The sequence below is a fragment of the Gavialis gangeticus genome, unplaced genomic scaffold, assembly GCF_001723915.1.
Source record: "Gavialis gangeticus isolate Ggan-Ray unplaced genomic scaffold, GavGan_comp1, whole genome shotgun sequence".
Taxonomy (NCBI): domain Eukaryota; kingdom Metazoa; phylum Chordata; order Crocodylia; family Gavialidae; genus Gavialis; species Gavialis gangeticus.
In genome coordinates, this window is record NW_017729004.1 from 22750806 (window position 1) to 22770568 (window position 19763).

At 47.9% G+C, this 19763-nt stretch overlaps 1 protein-coding gene across 1 annotated transcript in view; it reads right to left on the bottom strand.

The window, feature by feature from the left end:
- Nucleotides 1-19763, bottom strand: part of VIPR2 (vasoactive intestinal peptide receptor 2) — a 136387-nt gene that overhangs the window by 81247 nt on the left and 35377 nt on the right. The window contains exons 2-3 of the mRNA XM_019508164.1: nt 14416-14523; nt 8050-8147 (exon numbers count right to left, since the gene is read on the bottom strand). Of these exons, the coding sequence (XP_019363709.1) occupies nt 8050-8147; nt 14416-14523 (206 nt within the window). The remainder of the gene's footprint in view (nt 1-8049; nt 8148-14415; nt 14524-19763) is intronic.

Sequence of the window (19763 nt, forward strand, 5' to 3'; positions counted from 1 at the left end):
GGGGGGGGGGGGGGAGGGTGTCGCTAGAGTGCGCCCTTAGCTGCAGGGAAGCTGTGCTGGGCAGGTGGCGTGGCCAGCCCAGGCAATAGCCTGCAATGAACTGGCCAGAGAGGGGTTTAATTCCCACCTCCCTGTCCCATGGACCCATGCCAGGGTCCACCGGCTGCTCCCCCATCACTATAGCAGCAGCGGGGACAAGGGCACAACCAAACACTGGCTGGCATGGCCACTTAAGCAGAGGAGGCAGGGAAGGGGGTCATTCCCCCCTCTGCCCCCGGGGCACTGCAGCCAGGGTCTGTCCACCCGGGCCGCTGCCAATCACTCCCTGCACGGAGCAAGTGGTGGGATAAGCTCCTTCCCTGCCCCCTTCACCAGATGCCAGAGAGAGGGGACAATAACCCTCCTCCCTACCCTGTCACCTAAGGGGCCCTGCCAGCCAGCCTATGGCCGTGCCCTTGCCCAGCCAGTGGAGTAGCGATGGGGGAGTGACTGTGACAGGGGCTGCAGCCCCTCTCAATGGTGTTCTGGGAGTGTGAGCCTCTTCCCAGCAGGAGGCTGCACTGCTGCAGACTGCACGGGTGGAAGCTTTATCCCAGTGGCTTCTGGCCAGCATATGGAGATCTGGCTCCAGCTCTGGCTGCTTTATACTCAGCCTCCCTTCACCCCTCCGCCCCTCTCACAGGGGCTGCTTATTACAACGGGCAGGCAGAGTGGGTGGAAAGCAGCCGGAGCTGGAGCCAGAGCTCCAGGCACTGGGCAGAAGCCACGGGGCTGAAGCTTCCCCAACCCCAAGTGGCACTGTGTGACAGGGCAAGAGCCACAGCTGGAGCTGAAGGAAGGAGAACAGCCCTGCTGAGCCCAGCCAGCAGCCAGCTTCCCCTTGCCTCTAGCAGCTACTCCCCCTCTCGCCCTTGCCGCACCACTCTGAGCAGTGTGGGGGGAGTAGCTTTAACCTGGCGGCTTCTGCTCAGAGCACAGAGCTCTGGCTCCAATTGCTTTCCACCTGCTCCTAGTGCAGGGGCTGCTCATTGCACCAGGTGAGCAGAGGAAGGCAGCTGGACCTGGAGCCAGAGCTCCATGCTCTGGGCTGAAGCAACACCTTACCCCCCCACTCCCCCACTGCCCCTCACCTCATGGAGAGGCATGGCAAGAGCGGGAAGGGGAGTAACTGCTGGAGGTGAGGGGAAGCTGGGTGCTGGCTGGGCTTGGCAGGGCTCTTCTCAACCTCACCTCTAACTAAGGCTCCCGCTCTTGTCCTGCCATGCAGCGCCACTCGGGGCAGAGGTAGCTTCAGCCTAATGGCTTCCACCCAGTGCCTGGAGCTCTGGCTCCAGTTCTGGCTGCCTTCCACCCACTCGGTACTAGGAGCAGCCTCTGCAGAGGGGTGGGGATGGTGAGTGGAAAGTAGCCAGAGCTGGAGCCAGCACTGTGTGCACTGGGCAGAAACCACTGGGCTGAAGCTTCCACCCACCCACCCAGAGCCATGCGGCTGGCAATGGCAGTGGCAGCTGGATGCAAAAGATCCCCACTGGCCTTGGCCTGTGGTGTGGCTGCAGCCAGCAGGTGCTGTACAGTGGGTACAGCTCAGCGCCGCAGCCCTAGCCCCACAGCCCTAGCCCCACAGCTGCAAGCAAGGCAGACAAATGGCAGTGCCCCTGTCCCTGCCATTTTTCAGTGACATTTTTCCCCCCTCCCCACACCAGGGCCCCATGGTGGAGGAGGAAGAGGAATGGGACAGCCCTGCCCACCACAGTGGCTCCCTGACAGCCAGGCCTGGCCTGGGTGCGGGGAGCTGGGAGCAATCTGGGCACACAGCTCCCACAGCCCCAGCAACATGGGACATGTCCATGGCTGCCTGGGCTAGCCAGAGGCTCCAGCGGGCCTGGAGCCCAGCAGCCAGCCGCTGCAGGGGTCATGTGCCTGCAATTGCCCAGCTGCTGCCACGCCTCCTCCACGATGTTTGCTCATCACAGGCACCATGCACGGGGTGTGGTGGTGACCAAGGCCCCTATGATGGGTGGCTGCCAGGCTCCAGGCCTGCTGGTGCCTCTGAGGCAGCCCTAGCAGCCATTGGCATGTCCTGCACAGTCTGGCTGCCAAGATGCCTGCCTGCAGCTGCAGCAGTATCACCTGTGCACCACTGCCCAGCCAACTGCCACCCATGCATGTTGGGCTGGGCTGTCATGCAGCCACAGCTGGTTGGGAAGGGCCCTGACCTCACAGCCCAGCCCAGGCCAGCCCTGATAAACAACCTATCACCTGGGGCTGAGCGGGACTGGCTTCAGGCACTGCTGAGGGCAGGCACAGAGGGGCCAGGCCAGGCTGTGGGGGCAGGGCCCTTCCCTGCTGGCTATGGCTTCATGATGGCCTAGCTTGGTCTGGGCACGGGGATCCAGGAGCAATCTGGGCACACAGCTCCCACGGTCCCAGCTGGCTGGGAAGGGCCCTACCCCTGCAGCCCAGCTGAGGCTGGCCCCTCTGTGCTCACCCTCAGTAGCACCTGCGGTCCAGCCTGACTCAGCCCCACAAGCCCTGGGTGAGGCAGGTGGATGGTTGCTGGTGTAGTGGTGAAGGCAAGGAACAACCCTGACAGGGCTGCTCTGCCCCAGCCAGGCATCCTCCCAGTGGGAGAGGGGAGGGAGCGGGGAATAAACATTGAATCAATTAAAAGGTCCGATTAGATTCAAAGCTCTCCAAATCAATTTAGAAAAGATTCAGAGAGGTTCAGTGATTCAGGCAGTCCCCACTCGCTGTAGCAGGGAGCTGAACCCAGACTCTGAGCTGGTAAATAGGGGGCGGGGGACGGAAGGCTCGAGGACAGGGGAGGGGACGATGAGAAGACCCCTGCCAGGTCCCATCCCTTGCCTGCTCCCTCAGTCCCCCAAAGCACACTCTGACCTCTGCCTGCTCTCCCAGCCCCCACCCCCATGGCTGCCCCACTCAAACCCAGCTCCCAACCCTTTAAAAAAAACCCAAAAAAACCCCACTCACCAGCTGCTGCTCAGCGGGGGGGCGATTCCCCCTGCCCCCCATTGCCCCATGCTGCATGGGGGAGCTCTGCCACAAGCCCCCCTCTCCCAGCCCCCCCCCAGCAGGAGCTGGGTAGTGTGGGTGTTTTTTTGTTTTTGTTTTAAAGGGCCAGTAGCTGGGGCAGGCATGGCAGCCATGGGGGGGGTGGGGTTGGAAGAGCAGGCAGGGGTCGGGGGGCTCGGCCGAATCAATTCGGGACAGTGATTCAAATAACCAAATCGAATCACTATCCCCCAAATGGGCCGAATCCGAAGTGAATACTAGCCACTTCGCACAGGCTGATTAGGCATCTGTCTAAGATTGGAAAACCTTTCCCTAGGCTTAAGAAGCCAAGTTGTTTCTTCATATACTTCAGGGAGAGTCCCAAGTTCCATTACCTGTTCCTAGGATTATTTTTTACCTCAAACAATCTTTGGTTAAAACTCAGAAATAAGCTTGGCAGCAGATATTAGAAACCAGGTCTCTCTCCACTCAGGATTGGGCCTTCCTCATGGTAAGTTATAGGGTTGTGCTCCCCTTTGCTTGTTCTCTTTCTGACCCCTAGAATCTTGAATTCTTGGCTGACCAGTGGCCAAGTGTCAACATTAGGGGTGGAGGGTGCCCCCACCCACACCGTTCCACAGCCTGCTATTTAAGACACTCCCTTGAGAAGTAGGAGATATGGGTTTGAAACCTCCCTGGCTGATGGCAGGACTTCCTGCATGAATGACACATGTCCCTGGAGGCTGGGGCGGGCACGGCGACTGCCCACAGGCAGCAGCAGCAAGCAGGGAACACCCACAGGTGGCCGCAGTGACATCAGTGGCAAGGGTGGGCCAAGCGGAGACCGCCCACAGGTGGCCGCAGTGGTCTCGGCAGCGGAGAGAGGGATGGCAAGCAGTGGGCTGGGACTACTGGCAGCTGCCTGCACAAGCTGGTGGCAGCTTCACCAGCAGCCAATCTTGGGGGATACATGTCCCCACCATGCCCCCTCATGCATCGCCTATGCCTCGCAGTTACTGTGCAAGTGCTCAAACCACTAAACCCTGTAATGTGTATTCTCACCAGGGCGCTACAAGATTCTTTTAAGGGTGTTAGCACCATTGGAGGTGCAAACACCTACACAATTCACAAGATAAACCCAGAGAGTTCAAATGGGAATTCATAGTGTTAAAAACTTTCTGACCTGTTGTAGTTTTTCTGAGTTTTTTACAACGCAAGAATTTCACTTAGAATACAGCAAGCTAAGAGCTGACATTATTCAAGGGAGGCCTTGGGTCTAACAAAGGTACTTGGGTCTAAAAAGGTTGAGAACAGTAGTTCTCAACTACTGTTCTCAACCTTTTTAGACCCAAGTACCTTTTTACTTTTAGACCCAAGTACCTTTTTACTTTTTAGACCCAACCTTTTTACTGTAAATTAAATTACTAGGCAAAAAACTCTTGAGATGGACAATTCAGTGCTCTCAGTGTGCAGTAAATATGTTCTATGAAACTATGACCCCTCCAATAGTCTAGGTTCAAGGACACCTAGTTCGTGAATCCTTTATGGCAGGGGCTCTGACAACTGAATGTTCAATTTGACCAATATACTAGCAGTCTGAACTTGACTGAGTTTTTCCCAAGAGAACTTATGGTCTACACAGACATTGCATATGAAGCAATATTGAGTAAATCAAGTCAAAACCTGGGAGTGGCATAACACTTTTCACATGTAGCAACTGGAATTAATTCCTGGAATTAATGTCAATCAACTCAAATTAGCTTAGACTGTTCCAGGAAAACGTGTTATCTCAGGTACTTCACAGGTACTTAAAATGGGACAATGGGCTTGTATGTCTGTAAGGATCCCAAGATAAAAATCTTGTTTCTGTTTTTATCCTTAGGTGCTTTGGAACTCTTAAGTGCCTTAGTAGTTAGTCATGTGTTCTATGCATCACTCACTAGCACCTAGGGTCGTCTTTACACATGCTCTGGCAGAGAGGTTCTTTAGTTAGAGTGGCTCCAAGAGCACCCACAGTGTCTCATGTACTCAGTGTCCTGCACATCAAACTGGTGGCAGGGGTGTTATATCTAAAGCTCATTCGATGAGCTTTAGTTAAAACGCCCCGACACCATTTTGAAGTGTGGGGATGCTGAATACACATGACGTGGAGGCTGCTGGAGCATGCTAATTAGCACGCCCTCGCAGACTCAATTAATAGTCCCTGCAAACCTACAGGCACCCTAAGTGCCTAAGTTCTCTTTAGTATTGAACAAAGTTTTGTGAACACATTGTGATCTGACAGTGAAATAATAATTAAAACAAATTATATCAACAAAGGGCCTCTAATTTAGTACTCATTAAGTCAATGCAAAAAACTTCTATTGACTTCAGTAGGAATTTGATGGAGTCATTTTCGGAATCTGAATTTTTTTTTTCTTCTCCTCTTTGGCAAGTTAGCAATGAAATGTAATGGGGACCTTATTTAATTTATTTTTAAATGCACCCTTCCTGTTCCAGATCATTAATAATCTGAACAGTTTGTTGCTTACCTACTAATTACCTGTTCAATATTTCTTTACTAATCCCTTCCCCTTCCCTCTCATTTAAACCTTCTATAAAGCATTCACAACTGTTCAGAGCAAATACGCATCTGCCCTTCAGGAGGATAAAAATAAGTTCCCATCCTAATTAAGACCAACTGCTAAACAAATAGGAATAACGCTGATCTCCATCTTTGAGATAAACTCATTCCACAACAAAGATATACTCTGTGTTTGTACATATCAAATAAAGAGCCTGACTGGAATTTTCACACACACTCTTCCAATACTTCTATACCCGATTTCTGTAGACTTCTATACCTGACACAGAAACCTGCTATTTGTCTTCATTAAAGCAATCAAATTCCAACCTCACATTACCATTGCTGTTTTAACCCCACTGGTAAATACATCGCTGCACCACCCTCTACACCTGTATGAACCTCCCATAGAGAAAGTTGTGTTAACATGGGCAACAGTTTGGGCTACATCATCCTGTAATGATATATGTTAGCTAAATTATCCTAACCCTGATGCTGAATAAAGGAGAGTTAACTTGGAGTTGTTTTGCTGCATTTGTATTGCTACAGAATCATTTAGATGGAGCAGCTTATATCACTATCATTTGATATCAATCTAATTGATATCTGGCTACGTGCTTGACTGAGAAAAAGCAGAAGTGAACAAATTATTGTCCCTGTATTTTACTTTCATATAGAAAAGTGGCTATTATATATACATGCAGTGAGAACATGGATGTATAGGGAAGCATCAGCTTACTTTTTGTATTTAAAAAGAATCTAGAATTCATATGTATGTTATTTTGAAGGAGATTCAAATTTTCCATAATTACAGTAACTCAGTAGCTCTATCCAGCAACACATGAACTGAGACTGAAAGATACTGGGACATATCTTCTGGCAATCTTCTGACTTATGGTTATATCATTCATAGGTACATATGAATTGAAACAGAAAAAAAATGGGACAGTCGGCCTGGTACTTTGGACACGATTCTGAAAGGGGTCAGCTGGAAATGTCATAAACGTTTTGGGGAAATCAAACAATTTGATTGTGTTAATCTATTTCAGATAAATAATATCCACCCTTCTGACACTGATAATTAACTTGGATTTTATCAAAACTGACCCAGAAAGGACAAGGCTAGCATCTATTGCTGACATTCCTGACACAAGAGAAGCAAACAGTTGTGTGTTGTAGTGAAACAACTATTTGAATGTGGGTGTGGTCTATCCATCAATCTACCCTATCACTTTCATTAGGGTCCATCACTAAAGCAACAAAAAACTTGGAAGATGTAGGTCATATTCTTTCCTGAAGAGTGATGTGTATTTATCATGGGAAGACTCCATCCCTGAAAGTGAAGAACGGAGTTTGACACTGACAACTGAGGTTTACCTTTGGATTGCACACAGTCTGCAGCAAAACTAATTAAAAAACAGAATTTTTTTTTTTCAAGAAGTTTTGATAAATGTGGGTTTTTTTATCAAAAAATTCCAACATTTTTAACAGTTTTAATCTATCGGCCTTTAACAGAGACAGGTAGTTCTCCTCAATAGGAAGGGAAATAAGTGGTGCAAGCAAATTGAATGTATCCCATGTTTTTCACCTGCTAGGATCATTCATTCTGTACTTGAAGACATTTGAGACAAATTCTAATCCCTGATGGAAATTAAAATCCTTAGTAACTCCAATAAAATTAATGAAGTTAAATGTTAGCTCTTTCTACTCATACTTTACATAAGTAAACAGACATTGTCTTTTGATTCTGGAAATGCAGCCACATGCCTGCAGTGGCCCCAGTCAGAAACCAGGGGGCACGAGAGCATGATTCCCTGCTTGGCTAGACCAGACAGCTTGGGGCAAGGCTAGCCACCCTCCAAGAGGGATGGGGCAAGGGGTGCTTGTGGAGGAGGTGCAAAGTACCCTGAGAGGCTGGAGGACTGTGAGTTAACTTGAATCTGGAGGGGATCTGGGACAGAAGTTCTAAATCAGTTCAGTCTGATACTACATCCATCTTGGTTCATTGTAAACCAGTTTTGGTCATTTTGAAAGTGGTTTTATGTGTACTGAACTTCTGTTTCGTTACAGATTTGAATTGGTTTCCAGTCACTTATACCAGTTTATATGTAACTTCTGTCCCTAGCCTACATGTATATGTAGGTCAGATGACGTCTGCAATCCCATTACAATACAGTCTACTAGAAATCAATTCAACGCACAATTGCTTACAAGGCTTCTGGCATGCACTGATATCAGATATCTCATAGTAGTACCATTGATGACTGAAAACCATATATAATCATGATTTATAACATTAACATTTATGAACCACATCAATCCAAAAGAGTAATCTTTACTCTCAAATGTGTGCAGTTTTCACACTGACTTCATCAGGAGGAATATGTATGTATTTTTGAGCAGACTATACACACAGAGATTTTTAATCTTTTAAACATCTGCATGTAAGCGACCAGGATAATAATTTTCCCTACCTTATAATCCTCATCATTGTCATTAAATCCACAAGCAGTTATGAGATATGGAAATGTTTCTGACCACCCATCACTTGTGCAGTTTTTGCTAATATTTCCTGTAAAACAGAATTAAAAAGAATGAATTAATACAGATTTAGAATGTTCCTAAACGATAGGCCTAAAACATCTTAGACAAAGTCCCAAATCAGCTAGCTACAGCATGGCACTTCTGACTAACACAGCTAATTAACTACTACACTCTGCAAAAGGAATCTCGAGTTCACATGACAACCTCACCAAGACAAAATGTGTTGGTGCAACAAACCTGTAAAATACTGCCAAGAGATCAGATTTAACTATTTTCTTGGGCTACTGAAATGCTATTGTAATTTAAGATACCATTATATTCTCCTACTAAAAAACAGAATTCTCTGTATATTTCTAGAGAGCAGACACAAACTACCCTTTCGTAAAGAGTAGCAGTAGTGGAATATATTTCAGATTTAATATTCTTGATAGTCATTGAAGGAAAAAAGTTTTTTTTCCATCCTGCAGCTACACATATCAGAGTTTTTTGGAGGGGAAGATTGTCTTTTTTTGGCCTTCCTCAGAAACATTGGGCGTTGACTGCAGCCAAGGGTGGGGATTGTGACTGGGATGTGTCAACACTCCTGCTGGGACTAAAACCTAGAGAGTCAGACTGATCACCACATTTGGGGTCAGGAAGGAATTTTACCCCATGGTCAGATTATTATGCACTGTGGGGATTTTTGTTTTCCTCTGTAGTGGGGAGTATGATCCTCTTCCTTGGGTCTCTCAAGCATTTTTTTAATGCCCTGTGCAGCAGCAGAACACTGACCATTGTTGACCCCTTGCTTTAACCAGTGGCCAGTTAGGGTGCTATGCATTGTGGTTGTGACAGGGCTGACTATATATTTGTAGTAATAGGGTACACCAGGGGTTGGTAACCTACAGCCCTCAGCCAGGATCCATTGGCGATGCATAGGGGGTGCGTGCTCATGCACATGCACCCCCTGAGATTGGTTACTGCCAACACTGCCAGCAGAGTCTGCGGGTGGTCACCACTCACCCCCTCCCCTCCCCCAGCTGCCAACGCTGCCAGTGACATCTGTGGACGTTTGCCGGTCACCACTTGCCGCTCAACACCCCCCACCCTCACTGCCACCACCACCACTGCCTTGCCACTGCGGTTGCTGTGCCCACCCTGGCCTCAGGAGGCACAAGGCATTCATGCCTGGATCCAACTTGCAGATGCAGGACTTTGGAGGCATTTAGCAGGCAAGGTGCCTTCTGTGGGCACTCTCCTCATGCTGCTTGGGACAAATTCTAGCTGCACGCATCTTTCCAGTGAAGCTGTGATGGCAAGAGGCAGAAGCAGTGGTAGGGTCCTAGTGCCTGGCTTTCCACCCCCCATCTGGGGTGAGTCTTTCCTGCCCGCAGCCATAAAGGTTGTCTACCCCTAGGTTAGTCAGGGATTTGTATGGGATGGTTTGGATAAGGATGATTCTGCCTCAGGCAGGGGGTTGGACTAGATAACCTCCATGGCTAGGGACAGCCATTAAAAAGCCTGAGCCTGAATTGATTCAATCTTTGCAGGTAAGTCTAACCTACCTAGGTTGAACCGGTTTGCAACTGCAGAGACATTCTCTCTGGACTGAGGAAATTCAGGGGCATGCCTGCAGTGGCTCAGGGTAGAAGCTGGTGAGTGCTAGAGCAGCCCTCCCTTCCCTTCCACAATGCTGAGCTGAGGGGAGGCATAGTCAGGTCCTGGCAGGACACTCTGATTAGGGAGGGGTGTCACCTCCTGCCCTGCCTGCACCATCCTACACTTTTCCCCACTTGCTGCTCCAGGGGCAGGAGTGTTGCCAGCCCCCAGCCCTAGGGTAGCACTCTGAGGCAAAGGTGGGGGGTGTACAGTGCATGCATCTGTTGATGACACTGAGGTTTTCAATTTCACTCTCCCTGCTTCTTCATACTGTCTGCAAACTGGACAGGCAAGGGAGCCAGCAGGGGACTGATAAACACTGTGTTACCAGCTCATCAACAAAACAAAAGCCTCTCTCATTAGTTCAGGCTATCCTTAAACAGCTTTTTCCAAGGAAGGAATGGAGGGACATTATCAGCTGACTTGGTGATTAGCTCCAAAAGGCCCTAAGTGGATATTGTTCTGTCCACCTGTCCCAGTGAAATTGGAGACATACACACACACAGACACCTCTCAGCATTAACTAACATACCACGTGTGTAGGATCCATGGGGCTGCAGTCTGTGCTGTGGGAGATGGGAGGCAGGGAGATCCCTGCTTGAGCAGTGAGCAGCAGGGGAGAGGGAGGGGGCAGGGGGAAGCAAGGCAGACCCTGCTGTGCCTGCAGTCTCCACCAGAGCTCTGGTGAGGGAGCAGTGGGCAGGGCCAGCTCTGCTCTCTGGAGCAGACAGCACAACCCAGGGCTGCAAAGTATCTGGGATGCTGAGGGTATCTGGTTTAACTTAAACCAGGAAGGGGTCTGGGACATACATTGCATAAACCAGTTTGACCCAAATCAGTTAAGTATGATACTATATTCAAACAGGTTTATCCTAAACCAGTTTCAGCCATTTTGAAACTGGTTTATGTGCACTGAACTTCTGTTCTGTTACAGGTTTAAACCAGTTTCTGATTACTTAAACTGGTTTATGTATAATGTCTGTCTCTAGCCCATAGGTCACTTCCACCCAGCCTTTCTATGATCCTGATTGACTTATATCCAGATAACTTCTTGATATATATACAGTATCATGATTGATTTATATCAAGACAACTTATGAATGCCTTTGTTTGAGTAACTTAAATTCTTTCTTAGCTTCCATAAGACCTAGTTAAGATTACTCACAGTTGTCATTTTATAAACTCTTTAAGTTATGATATACTAAACAAAATTCATCAATACTGAAGTGAAAATCTTCATTTATAAATTAATCTGGTTATCCTTGATATTATAATAAGACAGGACCTGCTACCAATTTGGGGAATAAAGTACTTAGGTCTTCTCCAAAGGCAGAACCCTTTTAAGAGTGTAATCTCTCTCTCAGCTCTACATAGGGCTATGGAAAAAAGATTATAACTGAAAACCCCTTATCTTTGTTGTCTATTTTGTTTATGTTTTTTTCCTTTTTTTGATAATACCATATTCAATATTTGTGATTATTTTCTTGTCTTCAATTGTTATGCCCCCTAAGGCATGGTAAAGGATCTTACATGCCTGAATTGCCTATGTCACAATCTTGATGTGGCTATGGGGAAAATTATTAGAATCTGGCCTACCATTTCTTACTTTACTAGAATAAAATAAGAATTACTTTGTGACTGAATTAATTAAGAATTACAGAATGCAAGAATTACTAATGAAATAAGAATTATACTGAAAACCTGTTTATGAGCCACAGGTCAGAGACATTGTCTTGAGTCTTCCACATCCAGAATGAGTGATCATCAGGCTACTAGCTAATTTAAATACTCCACTTTCTGTTTTTTCATGTAAAGCATTTTAATGTCTTAGTTTCATTCCAGTGACAAATGGAAACAATTTTTAAATCTTGAAACTTTTCACAGGACATGAAAAACATTGTGCTTCCACATCTTCCTGCCAGCTAAGAAACTGAAGTACTTCAGACAACAATCAATGAAGTTATTCATGTTATTGTACACCACATAGGTTCAGGTAGGAGAGGTGAATCTCTGATATTCTGATAGTCAAGCTCAGATAAGCAATGGAAAGCTTTATGTTAATTCTTTAGTGCCCAGTTCTATAGACTCAAGTGTCTTGAGTCTATAGAACTGGGAACAAATCTTGTGGGAAGAGGGTTTCTGAATATATCTGATCAATGTTAAGGAGCTCTGGTACATGTGATGTGTCATCTCTTACAAAGTTACAAAACAAAACATCCTGGGCACCTGAAGTGATTAAAGATGCCATGGTAGTTTTTGCAAAAGTGGAGGTGTTACATTCTCTTGCTCAAAATCATGTTTAGGAAATTAAATTCTGACCCTTTAAATTCAGCCTCTAGTTCAAAGGACTATGGAATCATTGAAAAGTAAGGCTGGAAAGGACTTTCACCTAGTCCAACTCCCTACCAAAGGGCAACTAGATTATCCCTATCCAAACCATTTAATACAAATCCATTGTCCAATAAATTATTAAAACTACCCAGTCAAACCTGAAATAACCACAAGACACGACTAACATACAGCCAGCAAGCCAGATCCCGTTAGCAGAGTCACATTATCCAGCCCATGGGGCTCCCCACAAGAAAGGAAATGTGTCAACAGGCAAGCAGTGGCAGTTAACACTATTACTGTGTGGGGGAGGAAGGGAGCAGGAGGCCCCCGAAACCCCACGCCCTGGAGCTAACAAACCCGGGTTACGCCCCGTGGCACAAATTGCCAGGGCGGGAACACTCACCCTCTACAGGTGTGTTCGGAGGAAAGGCCCCGAGACAGTTCCGTCCACTACAAAGGAGACGCCAAAGGCAGCTGGAGAGGAGGAACCGGAAGTAAGCAGCGGCGGTGCAGGTTTCGGCGGGAGCACCCGGGCGCGGAGAAAGGTAGCCCGTAGGCACAGGAGGACCTTCTGGGGTAAGGGCAAACCGCAATGGGACCCAGGAGCTGAGGAGCAACCGCCCCAACGCAGACACTGACAGTTCTGAGCCGGTGAGAACGGCTCAGCTCGGCAAGAGCCGGCAAGCCGTATTTTCTTTAATAGAGGGGCACTCGCAGCTAGGAAGGGCCGCAGCTGCGATGGAGAGGGGCCAGTGGACCCCGCAAGCCCTGGAACAAATCAAGTACTGGAACTGGAGCCCGAGGAAGGGTGGTAGCCCCACAGTGGACAGGGAAGGACCGGGGAGGCCCGTGAAAGGTCCTGGCAGCCTCCAGGCTCCGGGGAATCCCTGGCTGTTAGCGTTAAGTTGTTTTTTTTTGCTTTGATTTATGGACCCCGGGCATAATAGCCCAATAAGGGGGCTGAGCAGACAGTTGATCAACCTCATGGAGGTACGGGCGAGGGTGTAGGGGCGGAGGAGCCCTCAACAGCGTGGGACCCCTGGGATCTGGGAGTCTCATCTGTGGACTGACACAGTCCAGATTATTCTCACTGAACCAAGAGGTCATCAAAGTTGTGACAGGCGGTCCGGAGGCAACCAGCCTACAGACGAGCATTGTCAGAGGGCGTACCCTGGGGACGGTCCCCTACCAAGAGGGGCAGAGGCTACGGCATGTAGTAACGAGGTCCGAACGAGCCCCCCCTTTGACATACTGCTTGTCCTTTTGCTAAATTTCCAGACCAGTGGGGAGCCCCACAGGTCAGATGACACGGCTCCATGCTCCAGATCTGGCCTTCAGACTAGACCCATGCACTGTATCTAGCCCACAGGGCTGGATGACTTGGGCACTACTGGCATACAGAATTCTTCCTTACTCAGTAGTCATACGTACAACAGTAATGTGGATACTAAGCAGCAGTCACTCCAAATAGAGCTAATTTTTTGTGAGAGAGCCAAAGTACTGTGGTGTATATGTATATGTAGTTTATTAAATGTTTTCCCTCTTCCTTTTCAACAGAATGTCCCTGCATAACAGATTTGAGTCAAAAGAAGATCTTAATCATGTTTTGTATGTTCTAAAAATCTTTTCTTCCTTCTGTGATTTTGAGTAAGGAACAGTGACCCAGCTGTTGCTTGGCAGTAGAAATTCTAGTAATTCACCTTTAACTGATGTCCTGGTACACATTTGATCTGCACTCCTTACAACTTTCCCACTATGTATCAACAATATAGAATAGATGCTAAACAGATTTCTCCAGACCGAAATGCCTGGAGTTGCCTTGAAAAGGTACATTATTAGATCATCATTTTCAGAGCTGGCCTTAGGGAAAATGATGCTTTGGGTGAATTTTTCATTTGGTGTTTCCCTGCCCCCGCAAGCTCCCCTCCTCCTTGGCAACCTCCCCAAGTCAGCAGTGCTGCTGCAGGCAGAAGCAAGCAGGCAGGGGCAGGTGCAGTCTGGTGGGAAGGGAGAGCCACCCGCACTGCTTGGCCCAGCTCCTTCTGAGCAGTGGCTGGAAGTGGGCTGGGCAGTAGGGGTGGCTCCACCTTCCTGCTGGACTATGCCCCATACCCATGCCTGCCTGCCTCTGTCTGTAGCAGTGTCACTGACTTTGGGGGGGGGAGCAGGGGCTGGGTACTGGTGTGTGTGCACATGTTGTGGCGGGGGCACTCCCCTGACCACAGTACTCTTTGTGGTTGCCCATGTTACACACCCCTGAGGCCGGCTCTGATCATTATCATCATTGCCATCATGCACTGGAGATATTTAAAAGAAACTTAAAATACCTGGTTCGCTGACATAGTGGCTAAATACTTTTGGACACGGGACAGTGACAGTCTCTCCAATTTCAGCAGTGCGCCAGCAAGTAAAGTTATCCCAAACTCCAACACACCCTGAAAACAAAAAAGTAACAAACCTGAGTCCATTCAAGCTAAATTTTGATCACTGTATTCCTAAATCAACACTTTTGCATAAGTAGTTCAAGGAGGATTACTCATTTAAGGAAATTTACTACAGATTTAGACAACATTTACTATAAAATTAGAGTCCAATGATTACTCAGCCACTTTGCAAATCACCTCCTTTATTCTGGAATGCACTGGTTTACAAATTATCCTACAACTAGCAGACACAATAGATAATCTGAAAATTAAATGCATAGTAAATGTAAAATAGAAAAAACTAAAAAAGCCCTGTCCAAGTCAATATTTTTATATAAAAGCACTCTAAATGATGATGGACAACTGGTTCCTCTCAACAGAGGGTCCCTTCCGACCCTAAAAATCTATGAAAGCTACGAGAGCATCAAAGGACAAGCTAATTCAGAAACAGTTTACTTCTAAGTACTGCTCTGTTAAAATGTTGATGCTCTTGGTGATTCAGTAGATTGAACATAGATGGGTCAATGGGATTACGTTTTTTAAATTCTAAAAAATGCCAGAAAAAAATGAACCTGTTAAGAAATAAGCATGTTGCCAATTTTATTGCATAATATAAAGCTTAAACTTAATCATTCATTAAGTGTGCGAAGGATATTACCTGCTGCTGGTTTTATTCAACAGGTAATAACATAATTGACACAGGATAGTATCACTTTCCCAACATTGATTATTGGTTATTTTTTAATTACTAAATATTAAATAATCTGTTCCATGATCTAAAATGATATGCTTAACCATTTCTATTCCATATACCTGCAATTCAAAAAAGGTTAGAATCAATTTACATCTTATCTATATTATTCAGCAGAGCCAGCACTTCCAGAACTGGATTTCTATCTGCTTTCTGAAGTGTTACCAAAAAGACTTCAAAGCCTTTTTGTTATTTAAGGAAGCCATGACATTAAGTGGGACTAGTGGCTTCCTGGAGCAATCTGCTAATTCATTAGTCCACCAGGTACAAGACATTTGCACTTCATATTCATTGTATATTAAACTCTCTGCAACAGGAAAAGCTACAACATCCCAATACATTATTGGCTTTAAACAGAGGATTTCAGTGATCCATGTAAAAAAATACAAGGCTTCAAGACCAGTGAAGAAACTAAAGTGTAATATTTATTGATAGGTGGAAACAAAAGAATAGGTGACAGGGTAAGAGACAGTCTGGTAGAACAGAAAATGGTAAACAGAAGTCCTGACACTCATTTCCTATCTCCAGTTGCTAGACAACACTTCTACTGCATTATTTCGGATCATAAACGTGTGGCTTTTATTGACTTGAATTGCAGTGACATGACATAAAACTCTGCACGTTGGCTTGGCTAATAAGAAATTAAAGTTATAAGATAACACTATATGAATACCTAAGCAATAAAAGTTTTATGTAAAATCAAAGACAGAGATCTTCCTGTGCTGAGTTACTTTCCCACTGTATAAATCATAGCAATAACAACTTCATTCAATATACCTCAGTTACATGAAATATAGAAGAGATGGTATGCTCAGGCTGCTTACAGATGTTAAAAAACCCCAAAACGGTGCTTTAAACTCTGCACATCCCCAGTCCAGTGCATGCCCAGAAGAGGCATCATGTCACTTAGACTCAGCTCATGCAACATCTGTATAAATCGGGTGCTTTAGTGGGGCTTTTCTGGCACTTTTACCTAATAGCTGATTAAATCAGTTTTAGACAAAACTGCCAAAAGCCTTGCTGAAGCACCCAATCTATATGGATGCCACAGAGCCGGGCTGAACTAATGTGTTCTGTATCCAGTAAAGCGTGGAGTTTTTATGTTTTGTTTTTTGGTTTTATGGGGCTTTTGGGGTTGTTGGTTTTTTGTTTTTTTGGGGGGGGGTCATATCTGCCAGCAGTCTCAGCGCCTACCTTAAAAACGTGTACCCTAGAGAGGCTGGCAAAGCTGTATGTTTAGAATAAGCCATCTTGGTGCTGTAAATCTCTAGCTATTTTTCTTGACCTTATTCATGGTAAGTGTCCCAGGGGGACAGGATCAGAAAAGGGGGAAGCCTCATTCGAAGGCAGATTCCAGACCAAGGCAGAGAAAGAAAAAAAAAAACAAAAAAACCTTACCTGTGGCAGAGGTCGGGGGAAGTGAGGAAGCGCGCAGTGGAAAACCGCCCACGCGGTTGGTCAGCTGCGTCCATATCCAGCTAGAACTATTTAAATCTCAAACCCAGGGAAGGAGTACGGGGCCCGAGCCAGAAGCAGACAAGGGAAGTAGGCCTGACAGATGTAGGAACAGCAAGGAAGGATGAACGGACTTCCTCAAGGAGCGAGACCTCCTGCTCAATTTACCAGGACTGTGCACAGACAGTCCAGGGCCTAGGGCAACACGGGTCAAAGACAGGCTCCACAAAAAGGGGAACAATTCAGCCCAGAAAGGAAGATAGAGCCAAGGCATGTGAGATGAGAAGGAGGAAACAACCAACCAAAAGGGGATCAGAGCCTGAGAAAAGGCCTCAGGTCTATGTAAATGAAATCCCCAGGCAGGTCACGTGGTGGAGGCTGAGAAACATCGTTGAAGAGAGAGTTGGAGGAGTGGCATACGTTAAGATCTACAAAGGACCAGTAGGAAGACTCGCTGTCCGGGGAAAGATAGAATTTTGGAAAGAAGAATATGCCCAGAAGGCATTAAGGAGACAGTGGGAGATATGGGGAAGGCTCCAAGACCTTCAGGGAGCCAGGGAGAGACAAGAAACCCTACAATCTACCTGAAGAAAGAGACCCAGGTGTGTAGGAAGGGAACATGGATGGGCCAGAGAAGAGAGGGAGAAGAAACCCCAAAAAGTAGGCAGGAGCTTGGCTGGCAAAGGGTGCAACTTACCAAGGCTGGCTAACGTGGGGGGACTACCTGTGGTGGGTAACTCCTAAAAAAATCCCACATGGTGCACCTTGGGTAAAAGGCGAGTAGGAGGTGCCTGAAAACCTCCGCCTCCTGTATCTGAGTTGCCGGGTGCCTGAAGAAAGGCCAAGAGAAGAGCCCCAGGTGGATGCAACACCTCGCAAAAAGGAAGATGAGCCTCAGTGAGTCTTGATCTTAAGGGGGAGGTGTGTCGCAGAGCACGCAGGTGCCCTGCTCCTTAGGGTGGAAACAGCTAGGCAGAGGGCCCTAGCGGGGAGTGGGGAGCTCAGCTGCTGGTTACCACGGCAGCCACAGTAGTAATAAAGAAGCACAGCTGTGGGTTGCCTGGGGAACCGGTGAGTCAGCTGACTGGAAGGGGCAGGGCCTGACCTATATATAAACCCAAGCTGAGGCCAGGGAGGCAGTTCCCTGCCAGCAGCCATAGGGGTGGGAACTCTGCCAGAGCGAGGAAAGGGATGAGGCCAGGATGCATGGGCAGTTGTTACGGGTGAGAGAGGGAGACACTGTGACAGGCTTGAATGTGGTTGTAGCCGGATGGCTTAGTTTGTGTTGCAGCCAAGGGGCTTTGAGTTTGTGTTGATGGCTTACTGTTTACAACTGGAGGACTGAGTGAGGCTATTAGGGGTTGGAGGAGGCCTCATAGGGGCTCCACGGTAGCATGGGGACCCTGACATCAGAGAGGGTGCAGTATTCAGGGGTGCACTGACCCCAGCCCCAAGAAGGGGAGCAGAGAATCGGAGGCCAGGTATGGCCGAGGCTGCCTGAGCCCTGCAGGGGGTTCAAGACCCCGAGGAGGAAATTTGGGGCCAGGCACGGCTACGGCCACCTGAGCCCCAAGGCTGCGGTAACCCCAGAGCAGGGGGCGATGCAAGGAGGGCCCCCCCCCAGGCAAAGGGGTTGCGAGACCAGCCAGAGCGCCTGTGGGGTGCGGGGTTGCGAGACCAGCCAAACAACATCTGGGATATCAGCAAGGCTTGGGGAGTGGTACAGGGGTGGTTGGAGCCACGCACAGCCCATAAGCCTGGGGTGCACTGAGTCACACAATACAGAACAGGGGCCAGGATACAACAGAGCACCGTGTCCAAGGGAACGAAAGGCAGCCTCCCTTATACATGTAAAAGATCAAGACATGGCAGGCGAGAATGAGGGTGCTTTGAGACTAACTTGGCATGGTAGGGGGTGCTAGGGGAGATCACAGCCGCCCCTAAGACCCCGCGCCGTGACAAATTTGCATTAAAGCACCCTCGTTCTCACCCGCCATGTCTTGATCTTTTATATGTATGAGGGAGGCTGCCTTTTGTCCCCTTGGACACAGTGTTCTGTTGTATCCTGGCCCCTGTTCTGTACTGTCTGGCTTGTCTCGCAACCCTACGCCCCACAGACACTCGTCAATTGCCGCCCCCTTTGCTCTGGGGCACTTATCATGCTGCCCCCTGCTCTAGGGTTACTGCAGCCTTGGGGCTCAGATGGCCATAGCTGTGCCTGGCCCGAAATCTCCTCCTTGGGGTCTCGAACCCCCTGCAGGGCTCAGGTGGCCTTGGCCTTACCTGGCCTCCAATTCTCTGCTCCCCTTCTTGGGGCTGGAGTCAGTGTACCCCCGAATGCTGCGCCCTCTCTGGCGCTGGGGTCCCCACACTACCGTGGAGCCCCTATGAGGCCTCCTCCAACCCCTAATAGCCTCACCTAGTCCTCCAGTTGTAAACAGTAAACCATCAACACAAACTCAAAGCCCCTTGGCTGCAACACAATCTAAGACATCCGGCTATAACCACATTCAAGCCTGTCACAGGGTCTCTCCCTCTCTTACCTGTAAAAACTGCCCATGCATCCTGGCCTCTTCCTTTTCTCACTCCGGCAGAGTTCCCACCCCTATGGCTGCTGGCAGGGAACTGCCTTCCTGGCCTCAGCCTGGGTTTATATTTGGGTCAGGCCCTGCCCCTTCCAGTCAGCTGACTCACTGGTTCCCCAGGCAAACCACAGCTGTGCTTCTTTATTACTACTGTGGCTGCCCTGGTAACCACCAGGTAAGCTCCCCACTCCCTGCTAGGGCCCTCTGCCTAGCTGTTTCCACCCTAAGGAGGAGGGCACCTGCATGCTCTGCGACACACTTCCCCTCTTTATAGAAGAAAGTATGTGACAGTAAGAAATAACTCTTTTTGGAAAGTATGGCAATGTAAGGGGTAAGGTGCCACTCTGTGAATAAAGCTTACAGAGTTTGCTCCTCCAAGAACCAGGATTCATGTTCTATATGCTTGTGACCCCCAAAGCAAGCTCTGTGCTCTGTGGGAACAGCTTACACACGAGGAAGCT